This window comes from Lipotes vexillifer, unplaced genomic scaffold, assembly GCF_000442215.2.
Source record: "Lipotes vexillifer unplaced genomic scaffold, Lipotes_vexillifer_v1.1 scaffold75, whole genome shotgun sequence".
In the NCBI taxonomy this organism is placed as follows: Eukaryota; Metazoa; Chordata; class Mammalia; order Artiodactyla; family Lipotidae; genus Lipotes; species Lipotes vexillifer.
In genome coordinates, this window is record NW_006771517.1 from 1,402,571 (window position 1) to 1,425,789 (window position 23,219).

Here is a 23,219-nt window from a genome sequence, read left to right on the forward strand (position 1 = left end):
AGTGTGCTCGCCACAAACGCAAACACGGTTGTACTTCTGTCCCCGAGCCTGCCACTGCCTGCGAGGCCTCACTTCACAGGTCTCTTTCACGGGTCCCGTTCCTGGCTTCTTGAAATCACAGCATTGGCTGCTTTGGCCGGGGAACCCCGTGGTGCTTCCTGACTGGTGGCTGGAGCTGCTGTGGGTGAGCACAGGGCTCTTGTCCCGTCTCAGGGGAGGGAACTGTTGATCATTGAGAGAACTTGGGTGATCTGGCCAGAGTCGGGAGGGGTTGCCAAGGCTGCTGCCCTCCTCTGTCCTCTTTGGCAGGCGTCGAGGTCGTGTGTGAGGTTCCCCAGAAGATGGGCACGGGAGCCTGGGAACCAGAGGAGGCTGTCCCCCCAAACTCAGAGCACTACCTTCTCTGAGTCGTGATCCAGGGCTGAGTGATCCAGGCTGTTCCCACCACTGCCTGCAGTCCACGTACAGCCAGGTCCCCTCCAGACCCTCCACTAAGCCCCAGCTGAGGCTTTGGGCTTTCTTTTGAGTCCACACAGAGCCCTGGTCTCCTCATAGGTGCCTGGAAAAACACCCAGGAGCTGTATTTTGGGGGTGGAGAGGAGGACAGTTGGAAGAAGCCAACTGTTGAGAGACTCTGTCCAGAGACACGGTGGTCTGGCATCGACTTAGGACCAAACGGCACATCCATCTGTAGTTATGCCCCGTCAGTGGGATTATCTGTTTGATGACCGTCTCTTCCCCAGTTACCGACTAAGCACCCTGAGAACCAGTTCCCTGGTGCCCAGCATAGCACCTGGCACAGAGCAAGTGAGGGGGAGTGTCTGTTAAATGAATAAGTGAAAGAGGGCCCAGGCCGGGCAGGTGAGCCAGCAGGCTGCTGGATGTCAGGTGCATGGCCGGGCCAGGGCCCTCTCCTTCCATTTCCCCTTGATGTGCTTCACCAGGCCTCTTGCTCTGCCTCTTCCTGAGCGGAAAATGTGAGGCCTGGCCTCCAGAAGGGATGCGGGGGGTGGGGAGTGGACATTACTCACCTTCCGGGCAGACAGGAAGTCACCGCCAGGGCAGAACTGAGGGTCCTGCTTCTGTCTTCCTGCAGGGCCATTGGGGTTCGCTGGGCAGGAGCTGTGGGGCATCTGGGGGCCTCTTGTTTGTGCCTCTCAAATGAGAGGCTCCTGCAGCCTTGGGCCTCTGGGACCCACTGGACCTCGGAGCTTCCCTCCCTCCAGGGACATGGTGCCGGCGCTTTCTGCCTGCAGACTGGACATCTGGAGTCTCTCCTCCAGTGGCCATCACCACATCTTGAGGCTGGACCAAGGCACTGAGGGTCCTGGCTTAAGCCTTTGGTTCTTTCAGGGCTCTCCACCAGTTTTGTCACATGAATATCAAGCCCTGTGGCCTGGGAGGCTGATAACCCCTCACCCCTTCAAGGAACCTGCAGGAGAGGGACTGGCACACAGAACGTGGGGTCCCCGCCGGGTTGTAAGCTTTCTGAGGGCAGGAGATGTGTCTTTGAAGAAACGTATCTTATTTTTTACCTCGTTTCACAAGTATTACATTCATTGTAGAAAACAGGAAAAAAACAGGAGCAAAAAAAAAAAAAAATGACAGTCAAAGTTACCAATGTTACCAGTGCAATTTTTCTCAGTCTTTTCTGTGTATATAATCGAAGTCGTTTCCTTTTAAAAAGAAAAAAAAGGTGGGGGGAGGGATCGCGTAGTGTTGGACCCACGCTTTGTTCCACATGGTGTCTCGTCTCTCCCCATCGCTGATAATGGCATTTTTAAAGGTTGTCTGGTCATCCCAGTGACTGGAGGTCCCATTCCTGAGCCCACTGTTGCTCAGCTCTGCCGTGGTGGCAGGTTGGCTGCGACCCTGTGAGCTCAGAGCTGTGACTAGGCCTGACCTGCAGAGGGAGAGGGAGAGGTAACTTGCCCAGACTCCAAGTGGCCACAAGGGTGTCTCTGACTCCAGAGCCTATGTTTGGGCCACTCATGGGGAAGGACATCCCAGCCGCCCCTTTTCTGTTGTCACAAACAGTGCGGCACGGAGCAGCCTCAGGGCCGAGTGTCCTCTCCTGGGCTTTATCCCCAGCCCTCAGCTCAGAGCAGGTGCCTAGCAAACGGCTCTTGAGCAGCTAGTGGCAGAGACGGGGGACCAGCGGAAGCCTCTCGGAGGAGGCTGCGTTGTGATGTCGAAGGCAGGTGTTCAACAGCCTGGGAAGCTTGGGCCGCACGTCAGGAGGAGGCTGGGGAGGGAGGAAGATGCTGCATGCCAGGGTTGGGGATTTCCTGGGTCACATGTCTCCAGAAGCTCCTTGTGGCCCCAAGCTTCAGCCAGGAGAGAGGGCCCAGGCCAGGCGAGGGGCTGGCATGCAAGGGATCCGGGAGGAAGGAGAGAGGTGAAGCCGCCTCTGTGGGCCCAGGGTCTCTCCCGGACACGGCCCCCTGCCGGCAGCCCCTGGCACTTTGCCGTGGCTCTCCCGAGCAGGTCCTGGCCTGCCCTGGTCGTGCAGTGGGGTCTTATTTAAGCAAGTTGATCCCTGGCTGCTGTCTGTAGCGTGGCCTGCGTGACTGCAGCCATTAATCCCGGTGTGTCTCAGGAGCTCTTTGTGAGAAGACCAAGGCTTCCTGCCTCCTGACTCTTGCTGCCCTTGGGTGTGGCGCTCCACTACCCAGACACGCAAACTGGGCAGCAGCAGGGGCGGTCACCTCGGGAGCAGGTGTGTGGCTCTCTTGCCCAGGGCTCGGTATTTACAGCAGTGACGCCTTCCCTGTCCTCACCCACCTGGGCCCGTCTCCACGGAGGGTGGGTCTGCAGGGGGAGTGTGCCCTAACCCCAGCCACGGTGAGCCAGCCCAGGCTAGATTCTGCCTCTGCTGCCTGTCTGCTGTGTGGCCTGGGGCCAATCCCTCCCCGTCACTGGATGGCGGGCTGAGGACTGGACAGTGTGTGGACAGGGAAGGCTGGGTAACCGGAGAGGGGATTGTTTCCTCTCAGGTGGCCAGGCAGCTGCAGGAGGCTCTGCTGAAGAGCCGGAGGCTGGGGTCCGTTGGCCAACTGGCCACTCACAGGCTGAGGGGGCTGTAGGTGGGTCAGGTGTCCGCCTCACTTTACCCCATCCACCCGACCCTTCACTGCCCGACGCGGTCCAGTCCTGTCTCCTCATCCATCCAGGTCTTTCTTGATCTCTTCTACCCACTGCACCCTGTGGGGTTCTGACCACGGCTTTCTTTACAAGCTCGCGGCTTGGGCACAGGAGATGCTCTAGCATCTCCTGAGTTCCTGTCCCACTCACCACCCACGTGTGCCAGGGCCTGTTGGGGGACCTTACATCTCCCAGGATCCTGCTGTCTAATCTGCAAACCCCAGACCCGTCCCAGGCTCCCTCACTGATGGGCAGCCCCACGGGCAGCTGCAAGTTAGCTCTTCTGTCCAAGGAGAAGGTGCCCAGACAGCAGCTTAGCTCCTGTGTGCTGGCCACTGTGCCGGGCACTGAGAATGCCACGGGAGTGTTCCCGGCCGGGGGTGGAAGCTGCTTGTGCAAGGGAAGAGCCAAGAGGCTGTACTGCGAGTGGGGTTGGGGCCAGGCCAGGCAGGCTCGGGAGACAGTCGCCCGCGTTACCCCTGAGCCTCGGCCACTTCTCGTGTTCTGTGCGCATGGTACCCACCCTCCCACGGGCCCACCCCTGCGGTTGGAGCAGCCGTCTCCCCAGCTGGGGCCCCAAGGCTTCACGGCCTGCCGCAGCCTGCTCACTGTGGACCCAGCCCTCGTTGTTGGGCATCCTCCCTGGTCACTGTCACGTGTGGGGGGGGACTGTGGCCCCTTCACAGTGGCCTCCCTGGGATGGCTTCCTGCAGTGGGCTTTTAAACTGAGCCTCCTCTCCCCCACGCCTGATCTTGGTCCCGACTCCACCTTTCTCAGGTGAGACTGGAAGCTGTGTCTGGGCCTCATTTTCTGGCTACAGGTCACATACTCTCTCCTTCTAGAGCAGTAGCTATTTGCTCCTATTCAAGGCTCCAAACATCCACACCGGATGGAGAGAGGCAGTGGCGGCGGGCAGCCTCCTGCCCCCGCCCCCCAACCCCAGAACTGGGGCCCAAGCCCTTCCGGGGATTGGCCGTGGGCCACCCTGCCAGGCCCGGGTCACAGGAAAGTGTCCATCATCAGCTGGGCTGCAGGCGGCACAGACAATGCTGGGCTGTCCTGGCCTCCTGCCGCTGCGGGGTAAGGGAGGCTGGGAGACAGCACCGAGAGATCCCTTTATCCCCGGAGCAGGCCAGGCCTGCACAGCCCTGGCCTTGTGCAGGCTGCCGGGGTCTTAGGCCCTCACAGGCCCCCAGACGCCTGGTGGGGCCATAGGGCAGGACTTGCTCCAGGGCCCTAGAGGTAAAGTTCACCTGCTGAGAAAGGGAGAGGGAGATCCCCCCCGCCCCCGACACCTGGAAGATTTCGCCTAGGCCTGCTGAGCCATCGGGGTGTCAGAGCCCTGCTCCCCCCTGCCCCCCTCCCCAGCCCAGGACACGTGGAAACCCAACTGCCTCTTGCCCCTCTGTGGAGGCAGGCCTGCTGTGCTGGAGAGGAGGCCGGGGGAGGGGCGTGTCGGAGAGGCATCGCCACCGGAGCCTGTCCACAGGCGACGTTCCCAGGAACCAGGAAGTGACCAGGGCCACGCTGGCGTGATCACTCTGACCTAAGGGCTGGGATGCACCGAACCCAGACGGGCTTCCTGGCCGGCTGGCAGAAGGCCTGCCAGGCACTCAGAAGCCACACACACAAGCACACAGGCTCTGGGGCTAGGGCCCTGCCCCATGAATCATTCACACATGGTTGCCCGAAGTGGCTCTCTTTGCTCATTTGTTTTGGGGTTGGGGTGAGGGGGTGCAGGGTGCATCTCAGCTAGAGATTTGCACACTGAATTAGCATTGAGGGCTCACTGCCTGTGTTTGGCCTTGAGGGTGGGGCCAGGGAGACTGTCAGGGCCTGGGAAGACAAAGACCCAGACAGTCCATATTGGGAGTGTTTTCCCCCGGGGCACATTGGGCCAGGATATGTAGGGGAGGGCCGGCAGAAAGTGGGACAGTGGCAGGGGTGGGGGCTGTCCCATAGTACAGATGGGCAAATCGAGGCCAAAAGAAGAAAGAGCATGAGGGGTGGGTGCTTCGGGGAATCAGGCAGCACTGGGGCTCATCTGTGCTCTTCCATTCACACTGTGTGACAGCCGATGACTTCCCTCTGGGATCCTCTGGTTCCTTCCTGATGTCTGTTCCGGGGGGTGGTTGTGCAAATCAGGCACGATGAGTCTGCCCGGCGCCTGCCACATACTTGGTGTCCACTCCCACCGAAGGCGGCGCCTGCCCCCAGTGCCCCGCTGCCAGCCCTGCTCAGGCCACCTGCCCCAAGACCCCAACTCTCATCTGCAACTTGGACACCTCTCTAGGGGCTGAGACCCCAGGGTCCCTGCACTGAGGGAAATGATTTCAGTTTTAGGGGGAAATCACAAAAATCTGGGTCTGCGCTAACATGGGAGCCACAGACCGCTATTGAAAAGGGCTCGTGCAAATTGAGGTGTACTGTGTAAAATACACACTGAGTTTCAAAGGCTTTGTATGAAAAAAGGATGTAAGGTATCTCAGATTTAACACGGAATTAATTATTAGTTGAAATGATAATATTTTGGATATATTGGGTTAAATAAAGTAGTTTATTAAAATTCACTCCACTTGTTTTTTGTTTTTTACATTTTTTAATGGGGCTACTAGAAAACTAACAATCCCGTAGGTGGCTCGCATTACGTTTCTGTTGGACAGCGCCGCTCTGGACTCTGAGGGCCTCAGGTGTTGATGCCACCTTCAGGAATGAGTCATGAAAGTGCGGGAAGGTGGATGCTGCGGAATAGAGGTGCTGGGGGTGTTGGGGGCAGGAGTGGAGCTGGGATGGGGAGCAGGGGCTGGGCCAGGCCTTTGGAGCCACAGGGATGGAGTGGGGTAGCGCTCAGGAGGGGCAGCTAGGCCGGCAGCGGGGTCCGAAGGCAGACTGTGGGGCAGATGCCCGGCGTGGCCCCACCGCCCAGGATGGTGGGGTCCCAGTGACACCGCCTCACCCAACTCCTCGGTGTCCCCCGTTTGACCCCAGGGCCCTCTTCCGGGAGGAAGAGCTGGGTAAGCCTGCCAGGAGCCGGGTGCTCCTGGGAACTATGCATCATGTCAACACAGCCTGGCCACTGGCCTTTGTCAGAGCGGAGGCCAGCCCTGGCGAGGCGCGCACCCCAAATTCAGAGTAGAGTCAGGGCCCCCGGACTGCGGCCTGAAGCCACGTGGCAGGAGGGAGGCGGGGCTGGCTCTTCCACATCCTGGGGGCCGCCGGGCCTCGGCGGGGCTGCGGCTCCAGCGCTCTCCCCTCCCCGCCTCGTCCGGGCCCGTGTCCTGTGTGTGTGAATTATCGACGCCCCCTCCTCTCCCCTGCCTGGAAGCCCGCCAGGAGGGGGCGCTTCCTGCGGCAGCCCAGCCGCACCTCTGGCCACAGCAGGCAGCCTGCAGCGGGCACTCTGGGCTGGTGGGGCCCCCAGGGCCGGCGGACCTTCGCGCTCTTGCCCAGCCCTCCTCGGGAGCCTGCGAGGGTCGCCCCTGGGAGAGGGTGCCACCGGCTGTGGCCCCAGAGCCTGGTGTGGCGATTGGCGGCTCGCACAGAGCCGGGCTTGTGAGGACTGCGGGGCGCTGGCGCCCACATAAGGGCATTGTTTGCCGAGGTAAAAGGGGTTTTTGTCTCCTTCTGGAGACTGGACAGAAGGAGGAACAATTTCCCCCATTCATCACTAATTCCCCCGTTTGAATAGCAGCGCATTGCCCCACGTTACATAGATGGGCACGCAGTCCTCCCCTGCCCATAGGCATTCCGGGCACAGGTGGTGGGCCCTGTGTCCTGCCCAGACCGGGGAGCTGCCCTTCGCCGGAGCCAGGGAGGCCTGGTTTTGTGGAAGTGCTCGGGAGGGGTGCATTCCCACCGCTTCCCCGTGGCCCCGCACTGCACTTGTCCCTGTCACTGCAGTCACAGGCTGGGGGCAGTCCTGTCCTGCTGGCATTGTTCGGGGCTCCGGCTGGCCGGCTGTGGGTGGGGTACCCACCCTGGAGGGGCCTCCTGGCACGGCTGCACAGATAAGGACCAGGTGGAGACAAGAGGATCACTTCCAGCTGCGTGTCCCATGCCTGGAGGCCTGCACCCCCGGAAGGCCCGACTCTTGCACTCCGTGTGCTGGGCCCTTGGTGCCCATGGGGCCAGCTGGGTTCTTTCACAGGGTCATAAAGTGTCAGAGCCCAAGAGGGCGTCAGCGGCAACTCCCTAGACTGCAGATAAGAGGAGCCAGGGAGGCAGGCTGTGCCCAAGGTCGGGAGACAGCGAGGCCGCGCACCTGCTCCCCCGGCCCTGCTCCTCGGGCATGGGTTTGCGAGCGTGACTCCCTTAAATCACATTTTTTTGGAGAGGGTTGGGAGGAGGGAAGAACTAGGAATGGGTCAGAGCGCAGCGCGCCCCCGCCTGGGATGCTGCTGTTTCTCCCTCTTCCTTCTTTCCCCACACAGTGGCAGGCAGGTCTCTGGGCCGGGGCTGTGCCGGGCGCTGGGGGAGGGCGGGCCCTGCAGCCAGCCCCTCCTGGGGTTGGGGTGGCCCACAGGGAGGAGAGGGCCAGTGGAGGCTCCGTTCCCTCGGGCCCTCCTGGGGGCAGGACCGTGGATTACTCAGAGACCAAACCAGGCGCACGTGATGCAACCTGCCTACGGCCAGCTTTAGCAGTTAAGGAAATCATTGGCTCCTATAACCAGAAAGTCTAGGGCCTTCTTTGGCTTTGGGCACGGACGGATTTAGGGGGGATTTGTCTGTGCCAGCTTGTCAGCCCTGCCTTCCGGGTGAGGGCCTCCCTGCTGAGTGGGCTCAGCAGCCCCTGTGGTGAGGGGAGGGCACTTCTCCCCAGTCGTTTCTGCAAAAGCCCCTGGACTGACTTTCATGGGTCGAACTTGGTCACATGCCCATCAGGGATCGCTGTGATGGGCTGTGCTGACTGGCCGGGCCTGGGACACATGCTCACCCTGGAAGACTCGGGGTCCCCTCACCAGAGGAAGGGGTGTGGTTTCTGGAGAGGCAGGAACGATCCAGGGCAGCTTACGGGGGCGCTGGGCACAGACCATAGACATAATATGTAAGAAGGTGATAAACACTCTGAAAAAAACGGGTAAAGGGGTCAGCGTGTCAGAGTGGGGGCAGGGAGGTCTTACTGAGAAGGTGACCTTTCAGCAAAGCCCTGGAGGGAAGGGAACTCGGAGTGTCCTGAGAAGAGGGAACAAGGGCAGAGGCCAGGGCACACAGCTGGATGGGGTGACAGCGGGGATGGGGGGCTGCCAGCAGGGCCCAGCGGGCCTGGGGAGAGTTTGGCTTCAAGTTGGGGGTTTGAACTCAGTCCGTGGACTGCGGGCCCCGGTCATCACCACTGCCTAGGGGGCCTCTGGACAGATACAGCCGCTGCCTCGGGGCCTCTGGACAGATGTAGCTGCTTTTCTTCTCAGCAGCCCTCTGCCCTGCTTTGGTCAGGGGGCTTCAGCCCTTGCCCCAGGGCTTTCTCGGCATTGTCCTTGGAGGCTTCTCCCAGAAAGCCTGCCCTGCCTCCCTCCTGCCCAGCACCCACCCTAGTTCCACCCTCCCTGGGGTGAGATCCGCAGCGGGTGGTCCAGAACTGGGCCCTCGATTGGGCGCTGCAGTCAGAGAGGGCTTCCCAGAAGCACAAGGGGTTGCAGGGGGAGGTGGGGGGGGGACAGGAGGGGCGAGAAACTCCAAGGCTCTCTCCAGAGCCCAGTGTCCTCTAGAACCTTATGTTTGGTTTTTTGCTCCCTAGAGCACGAGCCCCAGGACAGTGACCACCCCCATCTTTTCACCTCAGTGTCCCCAGTGCCCCACACAGGCCTGACACCCAGTAAGTGTTAGAGAAAGGAAGGGACGAGGGCAGGAACAGCATCTTCCTGTCCCTGTCCCTCTCCCACCCCCCCTTACCGTGCCCACCTCAGATTTGGCACCAAGCTGGGCTCCGAGGGGCCCCCGGAAGCCCACAGTCCAGTCTGGAAAAGCCATGCTCGGGAAGCAAGTGCATTATGAAGTGAGAAGGCCTGGGCGGGGGCAGGGAATCGGGGTGTTTTTTAAGCACCTATTCTTTGTGCCAGGTACTGTCTACACCTTATAAATCCTATTTTACTGACATGGCACCCATTTTGAAAGGAGGTGAAGGGGTGTCTTCAAGGGTACACAGCCCCTCTGCATTCTGCCTAAAGGCCCATGGCCTCCCTCGTCGGCTGGAAGTGGACCCCGGGTTGCAGGCAGCCCATGAGCAGGTTAAGGGCGGCATGTTGGGGGGCGGGGGGAGGCACTTGTGACTCACCTATGCCCCAGAGGAGGGCTCTGTGTGTGTCACTGGGTTTCCCTGACCCCAGATGCAGAGTGGAGGCGGGAGAGGCTTGGCCCGTGGATACATGCGGTGGCAGCAAATGGAGCTTGTAAACTGGAGCCCACGGGCCTACTCAAGGATTTTTGTTTTGTTTTGTTTTGGGGGAATTTTTTGTGGTGAAAAATTTTGTAAAACATAAAATTTGCCATTTAACCATTTTTAAGTGTACAACGCAGCAGCATTAAATACATTGACAGTGTTGTGCAACCAGCACACATTATTTCCAAAACAGAGTTTTCATTACTCTAAACAGAAACTCTGTAACCATTAAGCAATAACTCCCCATTCCACCCTCCCCCAGTCCCTGGTGTCCCCTCATATACTTTCAGTCTCTCTGAACCTGACTGTTCTAGATATTGCATGTAAGTGTCCTCATTCAGCATCCGTCCTGTTGCTTCTGACTTATTTTACTTAGCGTAACGTTTCCACAGTTCATCCACGTTATAGCATGTATCAGAGTTTCATTACTTTTTATGGCTGAATAGTATCTCATTGCATAGATAGACCACGTTTTGTTTGTCCGTTTGTCCAGTAAGGTTCTTCAAAATGTGAACAATGTAAATCAGTCACCAGTATTTAAAAATCTGGATATTTACATAATGGTGCATATTTCCAGTTTCTTCTAAAAACTTGGAATGCACAGCTACAGGAGGTCAGGGCTCCTGGCCTCATGGGTCTCATCTGCCCAGCCACTTCCCCTATCAGACTGAGGTGGCATCTGCCTACGCGGAGGGGCCGTGCCACCATTGGAGCCAGCGCCTGAGGTGCACAGCCCTGGGGTGAGGGTGTTGGCAGCTCAAGAGTCTGGGCCAGCACCCTGGGCTCCTGAGCTGGAGGGCCCTGGGAACACACGCACACGCGCACACACTCACACACACGCGCGCGCGTGTGTCCTCACAGCACCCGAGCCTCCTTCATGCTCATGCCTGGAGATGCACAGGGCCAGAGGGTCCATCCTCCCTGGAGGGAATCTGGCCGGGAGGCAGGCAGTCGGGGTGCCACCTCTGGGCCCGTTCCTGGTGTGATGCTGCAGGAGGCCGTCGGCCTGACGCCCGTGCCGAGCGTAGTGACGGTTGGCTCCCTCTGTGCTTGCTGTGGTGCCCATTGACCCTCCTAGCAACCCCTCCTTCCAGAGGAGGAAGACAAGGCCCTCTGAGGTCAAGCAAGTGGCCTTTTTGGGGGTGGTGCCAGGATGTGAAGTCACACCTGCAAGGTGAGCTAAGAATGGGCACCGGCCAGAGCTCAGAGGAGCTCAGACTGTCGGCCAGGATGGGTGTCAATCATTGCCCTCCAGCTCCTTGACCCTGGCAGAGACTTCTGAATCCCGGGTGCTGGGGCTTCTCTGGCAACGGGCCCAGCCCTGGTGGGGAGGTAGGCAGCTCTCAGGACTGATCCTGAGCCGCTGAAGGAGGCATGAAGTGTCCCTCGGAAGGATGGGCACCAGGCTGGGCTCGGGGCTCTGAGTACCTCCTTCCTAGGGACAGCGGAGGAAGGAGGCCTGCTCTGAGAAGGTAGCGTTGAGCCAGGTCTTGAAGGTGGACTGACATTTATTGAGCTGGAAGCAACATGGCAGGCAGGCAGCAGAGCCCAAGCAGAGGTCTGGAGGTGTGAGGCTTCAGATAGTGGGACCTGGGCTGGGGGAGGCTGCAGAGATCATGGGACCAAGAACACACCCAGCACTCTTGCCGACTCTTCTTGGGCAGGCTGTGGGGAGCAGGAAGGTTAGGGAACAGGGGGGTGATAATTAGACTGGTGCTGGGAAAGGGTGGGGTGACCGAGGGGAGCTGGGGTGCTGAAGGGGGAGGTCGGCCAAGGAGGCTGGGTGGGGTGGGGGTGGGGTGGATGTGGTTTGGCAAGTTGGTGGCCCATTCACTCTCTGTGTGTTTCAGTAATGTGCATCTGTCCCCCCCCAGGAGGGCTGGCATCTGGGTCGTAGTCACTACTTTGTTTCTCAGCCTGGGACAGAGCCAGCACGCAGTAGGTGCTCAGTAAATACCACTCACTCCACAAATATCTAGGTTGGTCGCTGGAGACACTGCCAGAAGAAAACCAGACCCATCTGTGATTGAGGAGGAGGGGATGGGCGGTGAGGTTCCAGAGGTAGCAGGGCGGCTAGCCTGGGGACTGTGGGATGTAGCTGAGCAAGGCGGGGGGATCTTTGGGGTGGCTTTGAGTAGAGTCTGGAGCTGCCCTGCAGGAGGATGGAGAGAGCAGTGACTGCCCAGAGGAAGAGGGGGAGAAGGAGGGGCATCCTGGCCCAGGGGACCTGCGGCAGCCGGGGCGGGGGAGATGTGGGGGTGGGGGGTGGGGGTGGTGCCATGGCGCGGAGGCCTTTCCCATCCCCCTCTGCCCTGGGCCCTGGCTGCTTGATGGGCAGCCCGGCCCCGCCCCTGGGCAGCCGGGAGGCCAGTGATTGGTTGGCGAGCTAGAGCCGCTTGGTCACCATGGGGACGCTCCGGAGGTGCGCGTGCCCAGTGCCCAGCACCAGGAACTAAATCTTCATAATCTGCCGGCTGGGAGGGTGGGGGTGGGGTCGTGCGCGACCCTGGCCTGGGGGAGGGGCTGGCCGGGGAGGCGGTCAGGGCTCACAGTGGCCGCCCCTCCCCCACCCACTCTGGTTGCAGGTGCAGAGCCGCTTGGGCACCTGGGCGCCACCAGGAACCACGCGGTACTCACCTGACAGTGACCCCGGGAGCTTGAGCGTAGCTTGGGCTTCTGCCTTCTCAGCTGATCAAGCAGGAGGCTGGGGCAGGGTGGGGGAAAGGGGCCTGGAATTTATCTGAAGTGTCTAACCTCCTAGTTAAAAGTTTGTCTTCCTAGGTCCCCCAGCAATGCCGCGCTGTCTGCAGCAGGGGGCGCCCTCCACAGAGCTTTGTTGGGCTGTCACTTCAGGAAAGCAGGGATGGCCCATGAGGTGCCAGGGATGCACCCGCAGCCCTGGCTCTGGGTGTTCAGTGCCATGTGACTGTGCTCCAAGGGCAGATCTCTGTCTGCACAGGCTGCCAGGATTGGCCTGGGCCTGCTTGCTGGAGGGAGTGACTAATGGGCAGGGGTGTCACAGTGGAGCCATCCTTCCTCAGGCAGAGGATGGAGAAGTTCAAGGGTCTGCTGTAGGGAAGGGGTCCTGTGGGGAGAGGGTGTAAAGGGGCAAGGCAGTGGTGAGCTGGAGGAAGAGGGGGGCACTGGCCAGGCCCCATGCAGCCCCTGGCGTGTCCGAGGACCTCTGGACCTGCGGCAGGCAGGTCAGACTTAGGGCTGCAGCCACTCACTCCCTGGCCCTCCAAGCTGGATATGGCTTTTGTGGGGTGGAGGGCAGGAGGCATGCTCCATGGCTGCTCTGCCCCTGATGGCCCAAGTTTCTGGCAGAGGGACCCTGCCCCCACCTCAGGCTGGGGCAAGGCTAGCCTCTTGGAGCCCCCAGCAGGGACGGCAGCTCTCACCTCCTGCCCAGGGATGGTCGTGAGGACAGCACAGGGCAAGTACCCGCTGTGGCTGCCGTGGCCACGTACCTGGGGGGAGGGCGGTCTTAGGGGCCAGCGGGTGCTGAGGTGGAGCCTCACACCCAGGCCTCTCGTTTCAGACGACTCCTCCTCCGAGAGCGGCAGCGGCAATGGCTCCTCCACCCTGAACCCGTCCACCTCGAGCAGCACACAGGGAGACCCCGCCTTCCCCGAGATGAATGGCAACGGCACGGTGGCCCCCGTGGACTTCACCGCCACCGCCGAGGATCAGCCCATCAACCTGTGTGACAAGCTCCCGCAGGGCTCAGCGCTCGGCACGCCCTCCTACCCCTCCGACACCGATGGACTGCGGAGCCGCGTCAAGTACGGGGTGAAGACCACCCCTGAGGTGTGTGGGGCTGCGGGCTGCTGGCCCGCCGGAGCTGGGAGCCTCTGCCGCGCCCGTACACGGCAGGGCTGTGCGGGGCTGATGTGAAATCACGCATACCGGGGTTGTGACACCAAGTCAGGGTGGTAGCCGTGGCTGCTCTGCTATCATTGTCCTGGGGAGGCTCTGGAATGGGAGACCGCTCAGTTGACCTCGAGCAAGGCCCTCACTTCTCTCAGCCTCCACTCCCATCTGTGAAGCGGGGTTGTTGGCCTCTGCCTTGGTGGACGTGGTGGGTGACGTGTGGCCTGGCCCCCTCTGCCTCCAAAACAGAGTCTGCTGTGAGGAACAGCAGCAAGTGGGCTACATTCAGCACAGAGGCCCAAGGCCTCATGTTTTCTGGCTACTCTGCATGCCTGTCCCCATTCTACAGATGGTGCAGAAAAAAGGTGAGGCCTTTGTTTGTGGCCCCAGGGATGTGGATGTGTGAAACTCAATAGACCAGGCTAATGGGGGGCGGACAGGTGCCCCACCATTTGACGCTCCCCTCCCCCTCCCCCTCCCCTGTTGCTTCCGAAAGCCATCTCCAGGCCACCGAGGTCTCCTGCAGCAGTGCAGTGTGGCACCGGGGGCGGGAGCTCTCCCGGGGGGTGTTTTCCCGGGCTAGGGGGGGCCAGAGGTGCCTTCTCAGAGCCCTACACTCCTGGGCTGCAGCTACGGGCCCCTGCACAGGTTCTTTCCCCTCCCAGGTTCTGTTTTCTCTTCTGCAGAGGGTGTGGGGTGGGAGCCAGTGCTGGCTTCCAGTGACGTGTCTCGTGGGAAGGTTCTGTACACAGTCGTCGCTGTGTGTCTGAGCCCAGGCTGCGGGGCAGGTACTGGCCAGAGCACTGTCTTCCCTTCCTTGACTGGGTCCCAGGGGCAGGCACAGCTGCCGCCTTGGCAGGCAGAGAGCCAGAGGGGTTGAGTTTGCCACCGTGGCCTCAGGCCACATGTGTGGACCATGGAAGTGAGATGGGAGCACGGGCGCCACCGATAGTTCTTCTGTCTCCTCTGACGCTGGCAGAGGATTGGCCAAAGAGCACCTGGGAATGTGACTTGCCCAAGGCACCTTTGACCCTCCGTCGCGAGTCTGACACAGCCCAGTGGGAGGCCAGAGGACCTGGGTGTCCTTTCCCCTTCGGAGTCTGTGTGTGGATCAAGAGATGGGCACGAGGCCAGGGACCCTGGGAGCGCTGACCCCGGTGGGTGTGGTCACATGGAGGCTGGTGGTGGCAGCTACCGTGGGACAGGGCACCAATCAGTGTCTGTCTTTATACGTTTGTCAGCAAGAGCTGTATGCCGTCTGGGCCACTATGTGGCCACGTTGCAGGGTGTGATCTGCGGCTGTTTGTTTCCTGGGCCTGACTGCCTACTAGATGCCCACCTCCTTGAGGGCAGGGACCGTGTCTCCAGGACACTGCTAGCCAGGGTACCACTGAGTGAAGTCAGGACTGGACAAAGCCGCAAACTTTCTAAAAGGCAAATGACAGTGGTCCTCGGGGAGCCATCCCAGAGCACGTGCGGCAGCGGGCAGGAGACCCGACGGGAACTGAGCAGTAAAGGATGAAGAGAAGGGAAAAAGCAGAGAGGAGAGGAGCTGGGGAAGGGTCTTGCTCCAGGAGGGGCTCAGGGGGTGGGTCCCTTCTCTATTGCAGGACAAGGGGCTGTGCCTGGTTCCCTCTCCCCTTTCTACACACACTCTGCATCGGGGCTCACGGTGACTTCCAGGGGTGGCAGCAGACAGGAGAAGCCCAGCCCGGGAGCTGCGGGGATGCCCTTTTGCCTGATGGGCCTGTCTCTTTGGCTGGTTCTTTCCCAGCCCGTCTGTTCCTCATCCCCGACAGACAGCACACTCACTGCTTTTGTGACAGCTCGGTTGTCAACTCAGGGTTGCAGCCCCTTGGAGATCAGGGAGAGAAACCCCGAAGCCAGAACAGATCTTGGCACAAGCAGGAGAGGCTGGCTGGTGGCGGGAAGGAGCCCTTTCTGTGTTTGCCTTTCCCTCGTGCGATGAGGCACATCCTGGCGTGGGCACTGCTGCCGAGTAAAGCACTGTCCCCTCCGCTGAACTCCTCCGGGGCGCAAGGCCTCTGCATGTGTGGTTGTGGGCAGTCCCTCCTACAGCCGCCCAGGGAGGGGCGGCAGCATCGCTGTCCCCGTGTCGCAGGGGAAAGGAGCAGAAGGAGAGTGACTTGCTCAGGGCCTTGCAGCGTGGCTCACGTGGCATCTGGGTGTGCTCGCCGCGGCCTGACCCTCTGCCCCACCCGCCCTCTCTCAGTCCCCCCCCTACAGCTCGGGGAGCTATGACTCCATCAAAACCGAGGTCAGTGGCTGCCCTGAGGACCTGACGGTGGGCCGGGCCCCCACAGCAGATGACGACGACGATGACCACGACGACCATGAGGACAATGACAAGATGAATGACTCCGAGGGCATGGACCCTGAGCGCCTCAAGGCCTTCAACGTGAGCGCCCGCCCGGGACGGCTGGCTGGGCTGGGGGCTTAGCCGGGCCAGCCCTTCCCACAGCCCGTGTCTCCTGCAGATGTTCGTGCGTCTCTTTGTGGACGAGAACCTGGACCGCATGGTGCCCATCTCCAAGCAGCCCAAGGAGAAGATCCAGGCCATTATCGAGTCCTGCAGCCGGCAGTTCCCTGAGTTCCAGGAGCGGGCCCGCAAGCGCATCCGCACGTACCTGAAGTCCTGCCGGCGCATGAAGAAGAATGGCATGGAGATGGTGAGCCCAGGCCCCGCGCACCCTCCCGGCCTCCCGGGCGCTTTCCCCGCAGCCCTCCCAATACCCCTGGGAGCAGGCACTGTGGCCCCTGGTTCACAGAGGAGCCCAAAGCCCAGTGCTGCCCTGCCCACCTTTAGGGCAGGGTCCCTGCGCCCTAACACTGGCTCCATCCCCATTCTGCCTGCAGACCAGACCCACACCTCCCCACCTGACCTCGGCCATGGCAGAAAACATCCTAGCAGCTGCCTGTGAGAGCGAGACGAGAAAAGCAGCCAAAAGGATGCGCCTGGAGATCTACCCGTCCTCTCAGGTGCCTGCTCCCTGCCAGCCACTGGGAGGGTGTCCTCAGCCATCCCGCAGATACTGCCACGGCCCCCGGGTGCAGAGGGAGCAGGGAGGGCGTCCTCAGATGGGAGATGGAGATGCTGGGGGGAGGGGGGCGGCGGGGGGGCGGTGGCGGGAGTCAGAGGAGCCCAGACACAAAGGCCTTGCGGACCTAGGAAGGGAGTCTGGACTTCATCCCGAGCCCTGAGAGTGTCTTCAGCCGGGCAGGAACAGATGAAATCTGCCCTGAAGATAGATGAGCACGTGGGGGGCTGGGGGAGGCCCTGGGCAAGGCAGCCAGGTGGAGAGGCAGAGTCCTGCAGGTCCCGCGCCGGGTCCCGGCAAATCTGGAGCCACCACCCACCCCCGTCCAGGGACCGTGGTCAGGGTTTGCTGCCCCTGTGGTTCCCCAGCGCCTCCCTCCCGCTCTGCAGGACGAGCCCATAGCCCTGGACAAGCAGCACTCCCGGGACTCCGCAGCCATCCCCCACTCCACCTACTCACTGCCAGCCTCCTCCTACTCCCAGGACCCTGTGTACGTCAACGGTGGCCTGAACTACAGTTACCGTGGTTATGGGGCCTTGGGCAGCAACCTGCAGCCCCCTGCCTCCCTCCAAACAGGAAATCACAGTAATGGTGAGTGCGGGACACCAGACTCTGCGGGCTCCCTGACCAGGGAGCCGCCTTGGGAAGGGGGCGGGGCGGGCGGGAAAGTGACTCCTTCTTGGCACAGGGACCCTCCCCATCTCATAATCTGAGCCAGTCCTTAGCTTGGAAGGCAAGGTTAACACGAACAGCCTTCCACTCCTTTCTTGCCTCCCCGGAGGCTTGCTGGGCCTCTCCCTGGTCCCCTGCCGCTGCCCCACCCCCCCTCCATGGGCCACTGTGCGCAGAGTCCCAGCCAAGGCCCCGCTCTTCACCTGAGTTGAGCCCCTCCACACCCTCGTCTCACTCAAAATGACCAAGTCTCAGTGAGACGGTCGCTGGCCCAGGTCTTGCAGAGTTGATGGTAGAGCCAGGGTTTGGTCCCAGGGAGGTCACCCCCTCTCCAGGCCACCGCTTAGGACCTCACTTGTGAGATGAAGGTTCTTCTTTTTAAAAGCATTTCTTAAGTTTTTTTAAAAAAATTATTTATTTTATTTATTTTTGGCTGCATTGGGTCTTCGTTGCTGTGCATGGGCTTTCTCTAGTTGCAGCGAGTGGGGGCTACTCTCCGTTGCGGTACGGTGCGCGGGCTTCTCGTTGCAGTGGCTTCTCTTGTTGCGGAGCACGGGCTCTAGGCGCGTGGGCTTCAGTAGTTGTGGCCCACGGCTCTGGAGCGCAGGCTCAGTAGTTGTGGCGCACGGGCTTAGTTGCTCCGTGGCATGTGGGGTCTTCCCGGACCAGGGCTCGAACCCGTGTCCCCTGCATTGGCAGGCGGATTCTTAACCACTGTGCCACCAGGGAAGCCCCGAGATGAAGGTTCTTTCACCCGGGAGCAGGGCCCCAGCCCTTTCTGCTGCACTGTGGGGCCCCATCTAGGTCACCTGGGGCAGTGGTTAGCCGTCTGTCCCCCGACTCTAACCCCAGGAGCTGGTGATCCCCTAGGTGCCCCCCTGTAACTCTGCCCAGGTGACTCTGATGCAGACGGAACACAGGCCAATATTGGAGAAACAGTCCCCAAAAGATACAAACCTCCCCATGGAGCTAGGTGCTGCCCTGAGTGCGGACCTCGGGCCCTTTCACACTGAGGCCTGAGTGGCAGGAGCGGCAGGGGAAGAGCAGGTTCCCCCCGTGGAGGGCAGCCTGGCGGCCCCCGGGAGCTGGCAAGGTCAGGTAGGGGTGATCCCAGGGCCTCTTGAGCCAGGTAACTGGATTTAGTTCTGTGTGCAGCGGGAGCCACAGATAGGCTTTAACCAAAGGAGGCTATGAATTGTGCTATCTGCCCTTGTGGTGAGACTTTAATGGGGAGGACAGGAGGCAGAAGCAGTGTGCTTTGGGGGTCGTTCAGAGGCGAGAGGAAAGGCTGGGGGTGACAGCAAGTTGCTGCTTGACGAGTAGGTTAGAGGAAGGTGCCGCCCGCAGGCCGGGGAATTCTGGTTCTAGGTCTCGGCTGAACGTGCCTGAGAATTCCTCTCAGGCCCTTGTCCTTGGCCACGGGAGACCCCTTACTGTTCCTGGGCAGCGATGGAGGCGGCTGGTCCCTACCCATGGCAGAAGGCCCAGACACCCTCGCTCACCTTGCCCCCCACCACCGGCAAGTACGTGCGGGTCCCTGGAAGATTTCTGCCTGGGCTTAACTTCTCATCCTTTCCTAATGCCTCTTAACCTAAAATAAGAGGCTGCCTGGCCCTAATCCCTGAGGCTGAGGCCAGAGTGGCCAGCTGCAGCAGGGGTGAAATGGCTGTCCCAGGCGGGCTGCTTTCCTTCCAGGAAGGAGCCTATCTGACAGCCCTGCTGAGTGGCGACCCCGGTAGAGCATGTCTGGAGACAGGTGCGGGGTGGGAAGTTAGAGCCCCCCCTGTTGCACACGGGGAGAGTCCTTCCCAGGGGGCAGGCGATTGTGATAGGCCCCCACCTGGCACCACACAGCAGGGCCTGTCTTGGGCCGCAGCTGCCAGGGCTGCTCCGGCCTCTCTTGAGGGCCAGGCCTTGCCGCCCTCCCGCCCTGTTCACACTTGCCAGAGAGGCTTCAAGAAAGGCCACTAGCTCTGCCCCTGTGCCTCAGTCTCCCTGGTTCCTTAGAAGTGGGTGGTGAGGTCACGGAGGCCGAGATCTGCTCGCTGACCTCCTGCCTGGGGGCAGTGGCGTCCTGTGAGCCCTGGGTTTGGGTCCAGCAGCTGGAAGAACACCACGGGCAGCCCCAGTCCCGGTACCTTCCCAGCAGCAGCCCTTAAACGAGGGTTCAGTCCATTTGGCACCTTGATTGGGCTGTCGTGTTGGTGGCTCAGAGCTCCTCACTTAGATCACGGGTGGATCTGGAAATCCAGGTCAGCCGAGATAGACGCAGGCTCTGCCTGCCTTACCTGGGGTGCTGGGCAACTCGCACCCGCTCCGGCCCCTCTAGCAACCACCTGGCCACCTGAGTGTCTGCCTGTAACCGGAGCCCTGGGGGAAGAGACGGAAGGCCTGCTACGAGCATGGGAGTGAAGAGGACAAGGCTTGGGGGCGGAGGGAGGAAAGAGGGGAAGCCCAGGGCTAGCTCACACCCATGTGGCTGGCGGCTCCGGCCTTCCTCTGCCATCCCCAGCCGGTGTCTGGAGGGGACCAAACCCTGCAGCAGTCGGGAGCCAGCGCAGGCACCCCTGCCTGCTCCCAGACTATCCCAGCAGCACCCATGTGGGGGTCAGCCACCTGACTGGCTGCTGTTCCCAGCAGTTCCCAGCCCCAGTCCTTCCTCCTGTGTTTCATTTTAACGGGCTTCCCTCGACCCTCAATTCCAAGGATGTTCCTTAGCAGGCCAGTTCCCGGGACCTCCTGCTTGACGTCCCTGTTCTCTGATTAGAGAAGAAATAACCCCATGTGACAGACTATCCCATCTAGATTCCAACTTCCTTCCCCATTTGGGGGCTGCACCAGCTTCCTTTTAGCAGTAGTCGAGTTTCCATAATTTCTCCCAAGATGTTACTTCTGGTCTATATGTCTCCAGTGACAAGGGCTTGTCCATCTCTGTAGCAGCATAAAAACTATAGGGAGTTCCCTGGTGGCCTAGTGGTTAGGATTCCGGGCTCTCACTGCCGTGGCCCGGGTTCAGCGCCTGGTCAGGGAACTGAGATCCTGTGAGACTCATGGTGCGGCCAAAAAAAAAAAAAAGAAAAGAAAAGAAAGCTGCTGCCACTGTAGGTGCAATAATGATTCAAACTGGCTGTCAGAACCAGTGGGGTAGTGGGGAGCTGGCTGGTAACTGAGAACTGCCTCTCACACCCATGTACGATGATCTCTGCTTATGGGGGTTGGGGGCTGGGCAGGGCACAGGGAGGCGGACCTAGCTGGGTCACAGAAGGCCTCCCAAGCAAGCTTCCGCTCCCACACCACCAGATCCTCTCCTTTGGCGGTTTTCTTGCTGAACACCTCGACAGAATGCTCCAATTCCAGGAGCTTCTGTGTCTCCTGGAAGCCCTTTCCCAGTGGGCCTCCGCAGGCTGAGCATCCCGAGCCGCACCGAGGGGTTCACCGGCGTGAGAAAGCTGCGCCACTGTAGGTGCAATAATGATTCAAACTGGCTGTCAGAACCAGTGGGGTAGTGGGGAGCTGGCTGGTAACTGAGAACTGCCTCTCACACCCATGTACGATGATCTCTGCTTATGGGGGTTGGGGGCTGGGCAGGGCACAGGGAGGCGGACCTAGCTGGGTCACAGAAGGCCTCCCAAGCAAGCTTCCGCTCCCACACCACCAGATCCTCTCCTTTGGCGGTTTTCTTGCTGAACACCTCGACAGAATGCTCCAATTCCAGGAGCTTCTGTGTCTCCTGGAAGCCCTTTCCCAGTGGGCCTCCGCAGGCTGAGCATCCCGAGCCGCACCGAGGGGTTCACCGGCGTGGCTCAGCCCCAGAACAGTCTCCTTGTGCTGTAGCTGAGGGCCGGGGGCCCAGGGAAGTTAGGAATCACCCATGGCGGGGCTGAGCAGGCCGCCAGTCCGGGCTCGCTGACTGCAGAGCCACGGCGCACCCCACAGAGCCGTTTGGGAAAGGTGGAGAGGAGACCAGGCCTGGTGGCCCCAGCACACACCCCCAGTGTGTTTCGGTAAGACTGCAGGCTCCCTCTTTGCTGCCACTGTTCAAGGGCGAAGGGGAGGTGATTTCTCTAGAGGGCCCCTCTGGGTCCTGTCTGACCTTCCGACCTTCACACACCCACCCCACGCTCTCCCGTCCCAGCAGCATTAATCTGCCACCTCGCATGGGCACAAGAGAACTTCTCAAAGGCAAGGGGGCTTCGAGGTGCTGCAGCCCATCCGGAGGCGGCTCAGCCCCCAGCGCCTCCCCCAACCTGCGCCTCCAGCCGCTCCCGGCAGGGCGCGCTCCATCTGGCCGCTCCAGCCCCGGCCTCTTTCCCAGGCCCAAGCAGGGCAGCCCAGGGCAGCCACAGCCTCTTTCTTGCTCTTCCCCGGTGGCAGCGGTTGAGAAACCCCTTCCTTGTCTCATGAGGCGCACACATGGGTGCTTCTTCTCCTGGCCTTTTGGGGCTCCAACTCTGGACTCTGTCCGGGGCTTTCCACACCCTGTCCCCCTCGGGGGCGTCGGACCCCCACCTACCGGCAGTGTCTTAGCCGCCCCCTCCCCCGCCAGCTCGAGGCCGCCTCCTCCCCCCGGAGACCAGAGCCCAGAGCGCGGAGGCCTGCCTGACAGTCCTCAGAGAGCAGCCGAGGTGCGATGAGTGCCAGGGAGCTGGGCTCAGAGTGCTGCCCGGCCCGAGGCCAAAGCCTCCCCCCCCCCCACCCCGACCCCAACGCAGGATCACCCTCGGGCTTAACAGAGAAGCCCACGTCTTGTCTGCAGGCCCCCTTCTAAGCACTGGGGTACAACCGTGGAGACAGACGAGGGCCTTGGGCCCCCACGATAGGGGAAAGGGTGCCCCTCCTCACGCTGGCTCCCCTCCTCGCAGGGCCCACGGACCTCAGCATGAAAGGCGGGGCCTCCAACACCTCCACCACGCCCACGCCCACGCCCTCCAGCAACAGCACCAGCCGGACCATGCCCACCGCCCAGCTCAGCCCCACCGAGATCAGTGCCGTGCGGCAGCTCATCGCCGGCTACCGGGAGTCCGCCGCCTTCCTGCTGCGCTCAGCAGATGAACTGGAAAACCTCATTTTACAGCAGAACTGACCCAGCAGCACGTGGAGTGCACTACCCTAGTGAAGGAGGCTCTCCCAGCCCCGGACCGGCTTCCCGCCTCACCAGTTGGTACCTTTTGTTTTTTGAAAGAGGTGGATGCAAAAGAGCTGTTTCTAGCCACACTCCAAGCGCCTGAGACTCTGGGCACAAGGACACTTTTTTTTGGAATCTCACCACACGGGTGCTCTGACCTGCTTGGAAGAGGCCAACGGGGCAGCTTTGGAAGGGCTGGGGCTCCCCCTGACAAGGCGCTGGGGCCGCAGCTCTATTTAGAATCATCTTCGAGGACCCCGATGTTAGAATCCCACCCCCAGATAATTACCTTTCAAGTCTTAGGTGAGCAGAATTGCATATTTATTGAGAAAAACAAAGTGGACCCTTTCTTCCTCTCCCCTTAGTAATTTATTTTTCTGAAAATGGATTCTTTTGTGTTTGTACAGATTGCCAGTCTGTGTCTGTCTGATCAGAAGGATGTATCCCTGTGACCTAACATTCCATATCACTACACTGGCGCGGGCTGGGGGCCGGCAGGGCTGGGGGCAGTGGGGGCGCCGGGCTGGCTGTCCCTCTGAGCGCCCAGCCCCGCCAAGCAGGAGGACCTCACCCACACCCACTACAGAGCAAAGACAAACAAAAGCGACTCCCCCTCCCCCATCCCACAGGCGCCCCAGTCACACGGTCACCCGTATTCTACCTCACACTCCAGCGTGGGCTTTTCCAGGATGTGTCCTGAGCCTGTTCTGAACGGCTGTCTCCCACCTCCCCGACCCAGTGTGTCTGCCTGGGAGGTAAGTCCAGAGGGGAGGCCAGGAGCTGGATGGAGCCCAGGGAGGAGGCCCTGGCCCCAGTGCTTGACAGGACAGAGTGCCGGGGCACAGGCAGCCAGCCGGTCAGCTGGGCCCTTGCCCTCACCCTGCCCCCAGGGAGCCAGGTCTGAACACTTCTCCGCACAGGCCCTGGCCTCTCGGACAGGGCCCCCGACCCCCCCCCCCCCCCCTTTTT

General features: G+C 60.9%; 1 protein-coding gene across 2 annotated transcripts in view; it reads left to right on the forward strand.

Moving 5' to 3' along the window:
* NOL4L (nucleolar protein 4 like) overlaps positions 1–22,208 on the forward strand; it is a 132,874-nt gene extending 110,666 nt beyond the window's left edge. For both annotated transcript variants that reach the window (XM_007446851.1, XM_007446852.1), the window contains 6 exons: positions 13,063–13,331; positions 15,628–15,813; positions 15,893–16,084; positions 16,272–16,394; positions 16,843–17,044; positions 21,988–22,208. In XM_007446851.1, coding sequence (XP_007446913.1) covers positions 13,063–13,331; positions 15,628–15,813; positions 15,893–16,084; positions 16,272–16,394; positions 16,843–17,044; positions 21,988–22,208 — 1,193 coding nt within the window. The remainder of the gene's footprint in view (positions 1–13,062; positions 13,332–15,627; positions 15,814–15,892; positions 16,085–16,271; positions 16,395–16,842; positions 17,045–21,987) is intronic.
* The last annotated feature ends 1,011 nt before the right edge of the window (positions 22,209–23,219 follow it).